The 15,655-nt window shown below is 38.5% G+C and overlaps 1 protein-coding gene across 1 annotated transcript in view; it reads right to left on the bottom strand.

The window, feature by feature from the left end:
* Positions 1 to 10,824: 10,824 nt before the first annotated feature.
* Positions 10,825 to 15,655, bottom strand: part of snd1 (staphylococcal nuclease and tudor domain containing 1) — a 180,072-nt gene continuing 175,241 nt past the window's right edge. Inside the window, exons 23-24 of the mRNA XM_067582365.1 lie at positions 14,300 to 14,344; positions 10,825 to 11,851 (exon numbers count right to left, since the gene is read on the bottom strand). Coding sequence (XP_067438466.1) covers positions 11,786 to 11,851; positions 14,300 to 14,344 — 111 coding nt within the window. The 3' untranslated portion in view covers positions 10,825 to 11,785. The remainder of the gene's footprint in view (positions 11,852 to 14,299; positions 14,345 to 15,655) is intronic.

Here is a 15,655-nt window from a genome sequence, read left to right as displayed (position 1 = left end):
ATTAACTTCATGCAAAGTGCAGTAAACAGAAGAAACTTAAGCTCGCTTTGCCTTTAAAACAACAACAATTCTCCTCTCACTTGCACACAGTATTTCAAGATACTTGGCAAATAGGTTGTTAGAAGCATCTTGGAGAAGTTGCCACAGTTCTTCTGTGGATTTAGGCGTCTCAGATGCTTCTGTCTCTTCATGTAATCCCAGACTGACTCCATGAGGTTGAGATCAGGGCTCTGTGGGGGCCGTACCATCTGCTGCAGCACTCCTTGTTCTTCTTGCTGCTGAAGATAGTTCTTTATGACGCTGGCTGTATGTTTGGGGTCACTGTCACGCTGCAGAATGAGTCTGGGACTGATCAGACGCCTCCCTGATGCTACTGCGTTACAGATAGGAATGTAAAGTGTCTAAAATGTTTGCACAGGACTGTAAATCGTCATGCATGTGCACAATATAAACAAAATAGGGACCCACTTATAAAAATATTGCTCCATAGCGCTACTATTGGTCAAAAACCTCACAGGACACCTTTAAGACCTGTTTGGGATTATAGATTAAATGAAGATTTGATGTTCTTGTATATTTATTAGTTCTCCCAGCAGACTCATCCTCACTGCTCAGATTCCTCGAGAGCTCCCTCAAGGAGCAGAGCCTTTCCTGCCAAATCGAACTGTATATCCATTTGCTACACATGGTCAGTTCCTTGACATGAATGTCTCTTGACTGAAGAGTATATTTGCATCTGAAAAGTCTTAAAGCTCAACTTTTAGATTCTGTTTCACCAGAAACACACTCAGACTTAACGCTCACACCAGCAAAGTGTTTTGATGCCGTTCTCTCGTTGGTCTATATGCGACCTTTGGAACGGGGCAGACGGGTCAGACTGATGACTACAGGAATACAAATGTCAGTATCAAAGCATGTAGCTGATCTGACCCTGCTCTTTGTTGGAGGCTTTCAAAGCAATACAGAAATATTGCTTTGTGAGGATAATTCTAGGTACGAATCCTATTCTTTTTCTCTGTGATCACATTTGAATTTAATGCACAAAAGCAAGTCTCAGATAGCTCAACTGCCTTAATTAAATTAGACTGCAGGATCAAATCCCCCCCATTTCTGTGTCCACTAACAATAACTTCATCACTAGCTGGGACCTACAAAGGAACGGACCCGCTGTTGTAATAGGAGCTTACAGAAAAAGAAAAAAAAAAAATACTCTGGGGTGTGGAAATGTTAAGTAGCAGGATTACACTGAAAACTGAAAAGGAATTACATGTAAATCTATATATTCTGGATAATGTCTACCTAATTAAACTTCAATTCTGCCTCTCGTGGGTGTCTTACACAAATGGGTGAGATGATAGTGAACAGTATTTTTTAAGGATTATTTTAAGGCTTAACCTGTTTCTTCCCTCCCTCCTCTGTGTATTTAAAACATTAAATTCACTTTATAATAGAATAACGAACAAGTGCAAGAAAAAAAAAAAAAGTGTCATATTAATAAATCCACCTCTGTGAGCAACAGTTAAGATTACTGTGGCTGTGAATTCATTTAAATATGATGAACAATAAGGCCTAAGACAAGCTATAGAGCTGAATATGGACATTCCCAGTTCCCAGTGGGAACATTAATAGTGGACTCAGATCCCAGGGGCTAAGTCCTATACCTCCTACTTTAGGTGTGAGGATGTTCAGATATAATGGCTGGGATAGAATATTTCACAGAGGGCTTCCTGGAATATTACTGATGAGATTGAAAAGGCAAACAGCTCTCGTGAGTATTACGGATTTGAATCAAATCTCTACATTATTTAAGCCACTTTAATTAAAATATTTAATTGATAAAGATTAGCAACAACCACGAGAACCTGCCTGTTTGCAGCATTACGAACTGGTATTAGTAGTTTTAATAAAATCATTTTTTTCCCCCCCTATTTAATATGCAAATGTATGCAACAAAATGCTTCTCCGACGTTCTATAAGACCATGTGACTGTGGTGGAAGGACAAAACAGATAAACTGACAAAGCAGCTTAGAAAAGTAGCTTACTGTTGTAGTTAGCTCAGTGGATTAAAGCAGCAGGGTTTTGAGCTACAGCGTCCCATTACGACAAATCATTAAATCATAAAATGTCTCATCACTGTGCCCAATTTCCCCCGCTAACATCAAGAGAAGGATCAGTGCAGACTTCTCATTTTTTAGATGGTATCAGCTATATCAACATTTATTTTGTGAGTTAGCCAAACGACAAAATCAAATCTGGTGAACATGCATCACAAGTCAGTGTCAGTCTGGTGCTTTGCTAAAGCAAAATGCTGCTCTGTATTGTTCTGATATTTAAAAAGTTAACTTCCTGTTTTGACTGTTCTCAAAGATCAAGTTGAGCACTGAGCAACAACTAACGCTAGCAGAGGATAAACAATAGTCATAATCCTTCAGTTATACTTTAACTACATCACATTTAGGGCTGTAACTTTTTTTTCATTATCTATTTATCTCCTAATTATTTTCTCGATGAATTGATCACTCACTTTGTCAATAAAATATCAGCAAATTGTGCAACATGTCGATCTCGCTGTCTCAGAGTCTAAAGTTACGCCATCAAAATTGCTTGATCAGCAGTGCAACATATAAAGATACTGAGTTTAATATCACATAAGACAAAGACAAACAGCAAACCTTCACACAATTTAGAAGCTAGAAGCAGCAAATGTTTGGCATCGTTGCTTTAATAAAGACATTAACGGTTAATCGATTATCAAAATGGTTGCTGATTCTTTTTATTAGTGACCAGAGAGCTGTAAAAAAAACAGTGAATAATATAAAGACGTATAATTTAGGGTCTACACAGCAGCGTGCACACACACAAAACATCAAAACCGCTGACTATTTTATACATTTATCAACTAATTGATTCACTGGCTAATCATTTCAGCTGTAATCACATTAATTAAGCTTTCTGGACATTCAGCCGCAGCTTGTCCTGTCACTCTGTGAAACTATAACGTTTAGCTCAGCAGCTAGAAGGGGAGAGTGAGAGCAGTCAGCAGGATCAATTTAGGTGATAGCTTCAGCTTTAATTGTCAGACGCGACCAGCAATTTGTCATTATTACCATAATGCAACTTTTGAATGAAATGATTAAAAAATAATGAAAAAGTCATTTATGGTATCCCAGTAATGTAATTATCACTAAATGTGAGCTAGAGTGAATTGCTGCAGTTTTCCAGATTAACTTTGAAGAAAACATTTCTCAGCTGCACAGTGATGAAAGTGGAGAACTTTCTCATTTCTTTAGCGCAACAGAAAAGCAAATTAGTTGTCTAATAATAACATGTTAATATAAGTTCTCTATTATTTTATATTGCTTTGTAGCACTCACTGGTACAGTTTTCATAGTATGGGTGGATGGACCCCTCAACTCAAACACTGAAGCAGTATCATAGCAACAAATATCCTGTGTTTATCCTAGCATGAGACTTTTTTTCAATGCGTTTTAGTTATTGACAGTGAAACTACAGGGGGAGTTTGGGGCGATTCAGATGTCTGACGCCAAATAGCTCGTCGCTGCTGGTACTTACAATCAATGACTAAGATGACAAATACACGGCAAGCTGAGGTTTTATGAAGCTCAACGACCGATACATGTGTCGCACAGCATGACGCGGGTTTGAATCCACCGTCAGCTAAATTGTCAGAATAGAGCAATAAGTGGGATGATGAATAGTACAAAAGCACATTTGGAAGAATGTAGCCAACGGTTGGGAGGCTGTGATCGATCCTTGTTGGTAAATCAGCCTGTAATTGAATGTAAAAATATCTCCACTGTTTACGCAGGCAGGAGAGAAACACATGATAAAAATATAAGGAGACACTCAGAAGGTAGCTCAGTGACATGCTGAACTGCTCGTAATACACGAGGGAAGAGGTTTGAATCTTCTCCAATTTGTACAGTTGTGTTTTATCGTTGTCTGCGGTGTAATATGACGATGTGCAGAGCAAGTCTAATGCTCTTGAAATCACTCAGGGATGAAGTGGCTGGCTTCCCTCATAAAAAGCTCTTTCAGGGTAGACTTCATCCCTGATGGTGGGAAAGTAATGTTGATAAAAACAAGTAGCGCAAGTCAACAGAATGGCACAATATGTTTTACTGCGTTGCTTTAAAAAGCAGGCGTACACACACACACACACACACCCACACATACAAACACACATGCACAAACAAACATACACTCCAAGTAGTGATATAAAAGTAAGAGCTTAAGAATTTAAAAATATTACCACATACATACTGACTCCTATAGGCTCTGTATGGAAGGTTAAAAGCTAATCAATTTAAAAACCTTGTTGCCATTTTGAACTGTCAGCCAACCTTTTCTATTTCATCTCAACATTTCCAAATGCTTTCAAGTCATACCTGTGAACGCTGTATGACTTTGTGATGGAAAACTGCCTTCAATTCTTCTGAAACTTAAACAAAACACATCAACAACTTGCAGGTTGTTGTAAAAAATCTTTCAGCATCTCTCAGATGAAACACATAGGGTGTGGTATTTTATAAGAAACTAAACAAAAGAAGCCCTTATCCATCGGTAACACATCACATCATGCAGTTAGTAAAACCTACAGGATTATTTTAAACCTATCGCTATGACAACACATCACAAGATTCTGGGGACTACAGTCTGTCTGAAGCAGATGATGATCAAAACACATTTACACTGAAAGATGGCTCACATTTACAGTGACCAAGCATATTCTTAAAGTACATCTGATTAAATGAATATATATATATATATATACAAATGATAATTAATAAATGATTAACATATGAATAAATCATAAACTGTAAACATGCAGCTGAGTTTTCTCTCACAGCTTTCAGTCTCAGTAACCTGGAGGTTGCTGCAGAGTCCGTTCACCGATTCTGACCTTCCTCTCTGTGAGTTTCATCTCTGGATGTCAGAGTTCATAGTAAAACAAACATCTTGTGTCAAAATCCACAACTTTATGTTAGCAGTTTAACACTGGAAGCTGATTCTGACTTTTCCTGTAGATGTTTGCTCCCCAAAGAACCACAAAACCCACCATTTATTTCTTAAATGATGACATAGTCTCTCAACGGATGCTTAATGTTAGATTTTATATATTGGAAAGGTTTATATTAACTGAGTAATGCTGCTTAATGTAACTAAATAAGATGCATTAAAATTAATAATCCACCATAACCACATATCAAATCCCACATTTCAACATTTAATTCCAGTATTACTTTTATGCAGATCATCTAATCCTAACAAAGATGCTGAATTCAAAATAGGATATGTAAATTTAATAGGAGCTTGTAAAGAAGGTCAGTTATAAAACTACGCAGTTATAACACAGATTAACTGGAGTGAAAAACATCCATTTCTGAACTCTTGATAAGCAGCAAAATGTATGATAAATAGTTTCACCCAAAGTAATTCTGTTCTAACGCATGAATGCAATTTTATTTCTTCCATTAACATTTTTAGGTTGTACAGTAAAAATGTCCAAATGCTGAGTCATTTTACAACACCATCTGTCAGATGTAGCTACAGCTGATACTATTAAAGACTATTGCCCAGAGAGAAAATCAGACACATTGCAGTCAGACCTGCAGTGTAAATTAAACCACCTAAACAGATATTTGTCTTTTTTTTTTGACAAAAATGAGTTTAAGTCACATTTACGTCATTTCCTTATTAATAGTTTTAGTATAATCTTCATCAAAAACCCCAAATATTTTACATTTTCGTCTAGTTCATGTTGTGTACTTTTAATGATTATGTCTTCGGAGGCTGCAGCCATCACCATGTTACCATGGCTACAAGTGTTGTCCTCATTAATTGTGACGTTAGTGGAAAAGGCACTGTTTACTTGTTTCTACCAGACCTAGTAATAGTTCACACACTGTGCCCATGTCACATGTAATGTAATATAACAGACTCTCTCTCTTTACTAAATACAGTCGTCGTACCGAAACCCAAATTTAAAATGTATATTAATACAAATAAAACATCTAGAGGAAGATTTAGATGGTTGGTTGGCTTCGTTAATCCTGCATTCAGTCCTGCTGATACTCTATAAGCATCAATGATGAACACATGAGAGTAAAATTAACCACATCCCGGCGTTTACTTTTCAATGGGATTGTAGATGCAGCTACTCCCAAAATAACTTTATCAGATATCATTTTGCCAGTCAGGAGCATGTATGAGTCTGCAGATGTGTGCAAGTTGCAAGCACAAATGCATCTTTGGAAAACAAAACAAAAACAAAATATCCATTCTGACCGTACTTCCCTATAACTGCAACCGTCTGCAACTAGTATAGCCACTGTGATGTTTTACAAAGCATTCTTCATTCGTGCCAGGCAGACAGGAAAAGCCCTTTCGGACAGGATTCCATCCTTCAATTGATAACTGGAACCAGTAAGCGCTGACTGCATGCGAGCTGGCCGGTGTGACGGTGGTTTGGACCCTGCGGGGGCACAAACTCAACGCAAACTGTGGCACTGGAGGACAGAGGGCAGGACGTGAGCGGGTGTTGCTGTGAGATAACGAAAGATGGGGGAGTGATGTGGTATTTTTTTAGGTGGGGGGAAGCGTGAAATTAAGTGGCATGAACAATAAATTAACAATTCAGAAGAGCAGATTGACATAAATGAAATAAAATTAACTTTGTCTGCCAAAACTGCTTATTTTAGCTCCATATCTCAGCTTGTTCAAATAAGAGTGACTCAAACACTTTATTTATGAACTTGTAAATCTGGCTGCTTCTTTTATCTCAAATAAAAAAAAAACCCAACAACTATTAAATCCAATAATGTCTGTGTGACTCAAGGCAGAGAGGTTCAAGAGGAAAGTAAACAACAGTTTGACGATGCTGATCTCTGTGACCAGTGATGCGTTCAATAATACTACACACATAGTCTATACACACAAACCATGTCACTGAAATCTATCCCCCATTCCTATCAGCCCTAAAAAAAGTGCTTAAAAGCATTTTCTATCTTTCTTCTTGAGTCGGTGAATTATTAACGTGGGTTTCATTTTCTCCTATGAACCCCTCAGAGGGGGAAACATGCCTCGGGTTCATGAAAAAAAGATATTAGCCCTACTGTTGCATTTTGGTCGTTAGAAATCATTGATTTTTTTTTTTTTTTTCTTTTTCTATTTTCTCTCTTTTCAGTCTTGTATCTGGAATGGTAACACATGTAAACACACGGATACATCACAGAAAAACACCATTTGCCTGATTGAAAAAAAAAGGACCTCAGTGACGTGTGCTTTTCTCTTATAAATCCTTCACAACAAGGCAGCATTTCACGGTTTAATTGTTGTTGACACAGTTTTGATTTGGCTGCCTCGGATGCTGTGGAAGGCACCGAATAATCGACATTTCTAAGCAATTTGCTGACAACAGTTCTCTGTAATCTGCCTGTTACGTCTGCTGGGCGTTGTTTCAACTATGACAGCTTTACAAACAGAGAGGAGATGAAACCAGGAGGATTAGCTTACAACTCGTACAGACAACCACTTTCCATATCTTCCGTGATCTCTCTTTCCTTCCTTCCTTCCTTCCTTCCTTTCTTTTCTTTCGTAAGCACAGGCCCGGTAGCTATCACATCAGCTCATAGAGGAAAAGCAAGGAGGCGGATAGAGAGAGAGAGAGAGAGATCGGTGAAGGGAAAGTGTGAGGGACGATGGATAGTTGGTGACCAAAAAAAGACAAGAGAAAGGACATGGATCTAAAAGACAAAGTCGTCTCACCAAGTCCATGAGTCAGCTGACAAGAGAGACAGGATTCTTAATTGCCCTGAGAGCATATTTCTCATCCCAACCTCTGGTAATTGGACATGAACACCGGTGATAAATTGCTCGGGCCATCTTTGATTTGGTGGCTCCTGACTGCTGTGTGGCACTTAGAATTAAGACTGACATCTGGTGGGGAGGGACTGTTTTTTAAAATGTCCTTTTTAGTCTGTCTGATTTTGAATTCCTCACATACATATATATATTTATATATATATATAGAGAGAGAGAAGGAATTAATGACACCTGGTATGAGCTTTATGACAGATATAATGCAAAACACACTCATGAATAGTAATCTCTGCCTGTGGGACTGACTGTGATCATGTAAAACCTACTGCGTGTCATCTATCAACCACAGAGAAAGTCATAAAAAAAAATAAAAAAATAGAAGTTCCTGCCATGTCTAATTGAAAAACATGTCTTGGAGGCGGCTGAGGCTTTTTTTTTTTTTTTTTAACACAATTTGAATGTTAAGTAGGTACATTTCTATCTTGGTCACCCTCTTTCAGGGCAGTTTGCAAAAACAACCCCTGGTCACTCCTTCACAGTGTTTCATTTCAAGAGGAAAACAACTAAGTGCTTCTTTGTTCCCACTGCAGCTGTTTTTCATCACAAATCCAACTGAAATCAAATTGCATGTGTTGTTTTTTTTTTTTTTTTTCTGCTACAGCAAACATGTAAATCACCTGCTGTGCACTCCTCTGAGAAAATACTCTGCACCCAAAAGGTAGAAATCTGTTTTGAATAATTTTTGGATCATGATTACACATCTCTAACATAAGCAGGCGATCACACTGACTAACACAGACTTTGACTAACCTTCCACAACAGCCTCTCTGCTAATCTCTTCTTCTTATGTAACTTACAAACATGAATGTATGTCTTGTTGTGCAACTTAGCTTCATAAAACAAACATTCACCAGAAGAAAGTCCAGTGCTTATGTCGGTTTTCAGCCTACTTAGCTGCTCATCTGCAGCACAATCAACTTTTCAGTCAGTTTACATGCTGATGTGTTCTTACTCCTCAACACCACTGCTAATAAAACACTGTCTGCCCTTGTAAGCTACAGTTCACAGTGCAAATGTGGGTGTCAATCAAACACAGACACCGACACACCCCTTCAGAGGCGAAAAAGGGACTTTTCTGATATAAAAGTTAATGTTTTTCTTCCTTTTATTAGTAAAAAACTATTACCAATACATTTAAAAACCACTTTTCCATAATTTTTGACTGCAAAAAGGGACTTTGAATGATATACTGTCATATGGCTGTATGAGAGCGCTTTATTTGGCAACAATGAGCTTCTTTATTGTGCTCAATCAGCAGTTGATGTCTGTCCATATGGTCTACAATGTGGTGTTTTGTTATGTGTATATAAATGGTAAACGTCTGGATTTTTTCATTATGGAACATATGTAGTTAAAATTCTGAGGCAGTGAATTAGCCTGGTGTGTTTTTTTTTTTTTTTTTTTAGATATCTGTTTCTGCAGTTAAGTCACTGTGGATACTTCACACACTGAGCTGTCACTCAAGCTTCTTTGAAACTAACGCATGTCCACTGCGGTTGAAAACATCTGTCATACATCTCCAACGTAAAGGAAGCATCTGCTTCATTCATGTCAGAAATGACTGGGAGTCACAGATCCTGTATGTTTTCTACAGTGTTAATGTCTGTTTCATCAAGGTGACCTTGATGAAGTAGGGAAGCTTATGAATACTGCAGTATGGAGCAGTGCTGTTGTATTCTGTCGGGGCTGAATCCTCTTTAGGTTCACTCTTGCGTAAATGATTTGAGGAAGCAAGCTTTAAGCCATATACTGTAAGTAATGATACAAGGAGGCAACGATGTGGTTTATGTCAGATTTGGCGAAGTGCGGTTGCTCTATGCTTAACAGTCATTTAATGTGGAATGGAGCATTTATTTATATGGCAGGTCATATTAAATGTTTATGAGCACTTAATTTCACCCCTGTTTTTTTTTTTTTTTTTTAAAAACATACCATGGTGGAAATAGCTGCAGTGATGCTAAAGAGTGTGACCCAGAAAACAAATCAAAACTAGTGCTACATTGAATTTACATGCATGCCAGCTGTTTTAAAAAAAAGATGAAAATAAAAGAGAAATCAAAAGAAATACCTCACTACAACTTTAATGTGAAGCTGCACTTAGCAAACCCACTAAAGTAACGTACATCTTAGCCAAGTCCACTTTCAGCAAAGAATTACAATAAATAAAATATACTGTATGTCATAGAATATCTTCATAACAGCCATTGTAACGCAAATTCTTTCAAATTGTTTGTGTGATTCACAAATAGCACATTTGCATATTCAGATAAAATTATGGAATATGCAACGCTGGCTTGTTCATTTTCATTTGATATCTGCAGATCACAAAACAAGCCAACAGATAAATGAGGCTCTACTGCATAAACAGGTTTCTTTTAAACATCACCTTTGGGTGATCTTATTGGAGATTCATGTTTTATTTAGTTGCTTGGCGCTGAGATCACACAAGCACACTTCATACATGCAGTCTTCAAAACAAACCCCAGAACAAAAATTATATCACCTCATGTAAATTCAGCAGTTGCCCTCCTGCACAACTTGAACTGTGATCCTTTAACACGTGAAAATACTCTTTTTCCTTTACGCAATTGTTTGGTAGCAATAGAGAAGCAGAACTACTGCACTCTGATGATGCTTTCAGAGGTTAAACTGGTTAAATCGAGGCAGGCTTCTAAACATAATCTGCATTGCTAATTTTAAATTCATTGAAAAAAATTGCCAAGCTTTTATTCAAAGACCCTTGTCTATTTTGTTTTACAGGTAACAAAACCTTTTATCTGTGTAGAAGTGCTCTTCTATTTTGGCACAAATGTTTTATTGAATAAAAAATCCCAAACTGAAATTCTGAATAGATCTTGAGGACAGTCAGTTTTGAGGGAAAGACTCCAATATCCTTAATGGAAAAAGTAAACACAGAAGACTTTTAGTTTGCTTATTTTTATTCAGATTTTTAATAGAATGCAAAGGTCCATTATTAGGGAAACAAATTCAAACACTTTCTGCTATGGCATACAGAGACAGAAAGAGAAGAGACTGCCAAAGACAGGGTCATAACCATTTGAATGTAAACTTTACAGAAGGAGATACAGAGATGATAAAATGCCACATCATGGCGTCCGTATTTACTGGTCATAAAAGTGTGACATAAGTGAATAAACGACAAAACACTCCCCACAAAAACATCGGCAAATGTCATTATCACACAGATATACATTGAAGACAAAAATAAACTCATCCTTTTTTTTTTTGTCTGTGTGGCTCCACCTCCAGTATTTCTCCAAAATAAATCCATTTACACTTTTCACTACATCCTCACATTTACATGAAATTCATTAGGGAAGCATTTGTTTGCAAAAAATCGAGCATTTTTCCCCCCAAACACCCAGTCCCTTCCTGTACAAAGGAAAGCAGGGATTGGGCTAGAGCATCAGAGAGCAAAGAACATGATTGGCTGAAACACATACTTAAGTATCATAATTATTATCATTCACACAGGAAGTCTGCTGAAAAGGTAACATGGCAAATAACACAGATTGGCAATAGTGCAGACTGCTTGAGCTGGCAGTGGCCCATTAGGAAAATAAAGGATGAATGGAGACTGATTCTTGAATGATTTTTTTCTTTTTATTCTAGCATTGCTAGCATGCTCTATTTGGAGCTACAAGAGCTAGCTGGAGAAAAAAAGGGTGTGAGCAGAAGAGAAGTCAGGACTGGAGGGATGAAATAAAAAGGAAGAGTGAGTCAATGCTTGTCGTTTAGATTTTTTTGTCATTTACTTAAGTCTTCTGTCCAATGCGTCACTTGTCGTCCATGTTGGTCTTTGGAATGGTGTTGATTGGATGGTCGGTTTTGTTTGTTCTAATTTCCTCTTTTCTTTTTTTTTTAACGGTTGTAACCGAACTCATCGGCATCATCCGCACGGAAGTCTCCGTAGCGCCAAATGTTGAGCTGATGGGAAGACAGAGACAGATTTTATTGACTATAATGAAACAAATAACCATAAAATGCGGTTACGTTCCCAAATGCTTTGAATGGGACTTCAATAACCTCTCTAGCACATTACATGTTAAATGGTCAAGAGAAAAAGTGAAAATGGGAGGGAGACTGAGAATCACCATGCAACATAGAGAGAGAGAGAGAGAGAGAGAGAGAGATCACTGAGAGCCCAGTGCGAAGGCGCCTGCATCATCATCATCATCACCATTTAATCCGACTCTTTGTGCTTGCCCATCCAAGCTAGAGGCCCCCAGCGCCACAAATACCACCCAGTCTATTACTTCTCCTATTCCATTACTTTCACACTCCCGCATCGCTTCATAAACCATCACATGCATTTCCCGGCTAAATGCCGCCTATATCACAATACGATTGGCAAAGTATGTGAGCGAGTCGTTTGGAGCCGCACCAGTGTGGTATTGGTTATTCAAATGTGATAGGAATTGTGCAGTCTGAGGGGTGTTTGTGTGTGTACGAGGGTCTGTGTTTGTGTGGGATGTTTCTTTTTTGGCTCTGAGAAGCATGCACGCTCAGCTGTTAATGCCGTGATTCATAGCTAATTAGCGACTGTGCTAATTAGCACTAGTTATTAGAATGAATGAATGAGCCATTTGTACGTATTGCCGTTTCCACGTGTCTCACTCCGCTGCCTTTTTTTTTCTCCTCCTCCCTGACGCCCTGAAAACACGGTAGTAACTCAGATTGTGATGAGAGCCAATTCCACCTCTGCCTGGTTCCTTGTCTGAGCATGATGCATAACTGCTGGGTAACTACAAGAACACGGGGGAGATGGCTTCTGACTGGTCGCTGGTAGGGTTTTTGAGCCATAACGCTTGACATTTACATGAGTATAAAATAAATATGATCAGAGTGTCTATGTAAACTCCTGGAGGTTCTTGAGGTTCTTGTGAAAGACAACTTGGATTTGTACAAACTAAAACTAAAACTAAAAGTGATCTGGCCTTTGCTAACAGGGCTCCAACACTTTAGACCTACCAGAGGAGCTCAAGCTGTTATAAATTTACTATTATTGCTCATATTACAGAAGAGTAAGGCTGGTGATACTCTATATTTTGGTAATTGTCTAAAAATCCCATGAAAAGGAGGCCAAATAATTTCCTTAAACAGCTGGGCACTTTAGTTTTAAGCAAACATGACTCAAACAGGAGAAACTGTGTATGTTGGTGAATACCGGTGACACTGGTTGATTGTAATGAAGTAACACATAACCGAGGGCAACGTTGTGGCTCAATGATGTGCTTTTTTGGACAACAATGGTGCTCAATGACACAGGTATGCACCAAATATCAGGCTTTGGCTACATTCTGTATGCAGTACTGCTCAGTAGAATCAATGAATTATTGGTTTTGGGTTTTTCATGGGATAAAAAATAAAGGAAATCTTCACACTTATCCTTTTAAGGCTGCATTCAGATCAAATCCAGCAATCCAGCACTAAACCGCAGGGGTCTGTTGTGGTGGGGCCGTGTTGTTTGAGGTACCGGTGAGATAATGAAATATGATCCAGGAAGTTGGAGTTACAGATTAATGCATTACTGACTTATCAGAAACCAAAACACAGACAGACAGGATTTTACAACTCTGGAAAGTTTTCACGGCAGCAAAAGTTGTATCTTTCATCGTGATGATCGTGAGGTAAACAGTCATATACAGCGTTCATGTTACAAAATAATCCACCTGGAACGTGTGGTTGCATGTATGTGACCGGCCACCGCAGCGGTCTTTTGCTGAGCCCTGTGCATTCGGTGTGAACGCAGGCTAACATAAGTTTGTTTTAATATATTCTTTTTGACCTCCATTATTAAGTCTGTCCATGTACTTGAAATTTTTCATCTTCCTTTCCATTCGTTTGCTGCCAGTTTCAGTCAGACTGGCCAGATAGTTTACTGGACTCATATATAATCATTTCCACTGGAGTGTTGTATCAAAGCTCTGAGACTTGACTCATCTTAACGAGGGAGTCTTGTGTGTTATTTCCTGCCTCCTATTCATTCTCCACTTTTTTTCCCCCCCTCCTCCCTTTCTTTCCCCACTGCACAATTTTGCACACATCCCCACCCCCATTTTCTCAGTATGGACCTACACAGACTGTGGGCAGCAATCCATATGGGACAGTGGTGATTGCCAATGTAATGTGTTGCATCTTGAGAGAGAGAGAGAGAGAGAGGGAAGCAGGGAGAGAGAAGCAGCAAAGAGAAAAAACGTTCTCTGGTAGTAGTTGGTGTAGAAAAGTAATTAGTACTGTAATGTATTTTCTGTTTTGGCAACATTAGATGTCTCACAGAGGCAGACAAACCACTATTATTAGAAGAAAGCTGATAAAAAAGACAGAAAAAAAGACAATGAGATGAGACTGGTGGGCTCAGATGAAGTGACTTACCCTGGCACTCTTGGCAGATTCTTGACTGTTCAGGTATTCTGTCACCTAGGGCAGACAGAAAGAGTCATTAGCATATCACATCACTATGTCACACGAAGGATTTTAAAGGATTAAGGTGAATCAATGCATCCTTTAAACCTGCTCTGCCCCTGGGGACATTTCTTTTACCAGCTTACATGGAAATTCACAAGTTTTTGCACAAAGTTCACATCTGTCAGAAGGGCACTCGCACACCCTCCCAGCAACACTGGATATAAAGGAACACACTGTTCTTTGAAGATCAACAGGATCAAGATAACACACATCGACACAAGAGTGGTTATGTCACTGTAGGGGATGTGGAACGCACAAACATGTGAACGAAGCATACGGAGCGCACATCGCCGCATTACGGCTCGCTGTTAGAGGTCATTGCTTTATCCACCGTGTGCAGGGCATCACTTCGCGCTTCATGCTACAACTCACACTAGCAAAGCCACTTGAGATGAGAGGCTCTCATACCCGCTTGTGCCCGCTAGCCTCAGGCCAACACCTTGCTGGTTTGTAGAAGCAATTTATAATCAAGTGCATTCACAGAACGCCTTAAGGGAGCTACAAGCTAAATGGGGGTGAACCCCAAATTCTACCTGCAATTCATGTGGAAAAGTCAGAGCTCGATTGTATGATGGTGGGACAGGATGGATGTAAGACACAGTAAATAAACATGTTGGAGGCTTTACTATTGAAAAGTGTGGTTTGTATGTGCTCGTCCATCTGTCTCTATGTAAGATATTTCAAAATATAATGATTAATAATAATGATAATGAAGCTTCTTTGCAAAGTGATACTGAGTAAAATACATTTATATTTACTATTTAACAATGATGTACATTTTCTTTAAGTGTAATGTTTGCCAGTATCTTGAATGATATTTAAAACTCCTGCACACTGTCTTACTGCTGGATCATTTCATAAAGTGTTTCAGTCTAAACAGCCTTCGTCACGTTTCAGATGCAGAAACGTAAGAAATAAACAAGATGTAAGTGTGCAGGAGTTTTGAACTCTTATTCAAGATCTGATGCTCTGAGAAGAACTTGTCACTGAGTCCTGAAAGACAATATTTTTTTGCATCTTGTTCGTACAAGTCTCACATATGAATGTCATACATAAACACTTTTTTATTTCTATTTTTTTATAATCACACGTATTGTGGGAACATGACGTTCTCTGATATTTGTTTAATGTGAAAGCGATTCAGTTCTTCATCTTGCTCAACACAAAGAAATGGACATAATATGGACATACTGAGAATACAGAGAGGATATAAAAGAGTTGGAAGAAGAGAGAAGAGGAGGCCAATGTGCAGTGTTGAACATA

The sequence above is a fragment of the Thunnus thynnus genome, chromosome 23 (assembly GCF_963924715.1).
Source record: "Thunnus thynnus chromosome 23, fThuThy2.1, whole genome shotgun sequence".
Lineage (NCBI taxonomy): Eukaryota > Metazoa > Chordata > Actinopteri > Scombriformes > Scombridae > Thunnus > Thunnus thynnus.
This window is presented reverse-complemented; position numbering and strand designations above follow the sequence as displayed.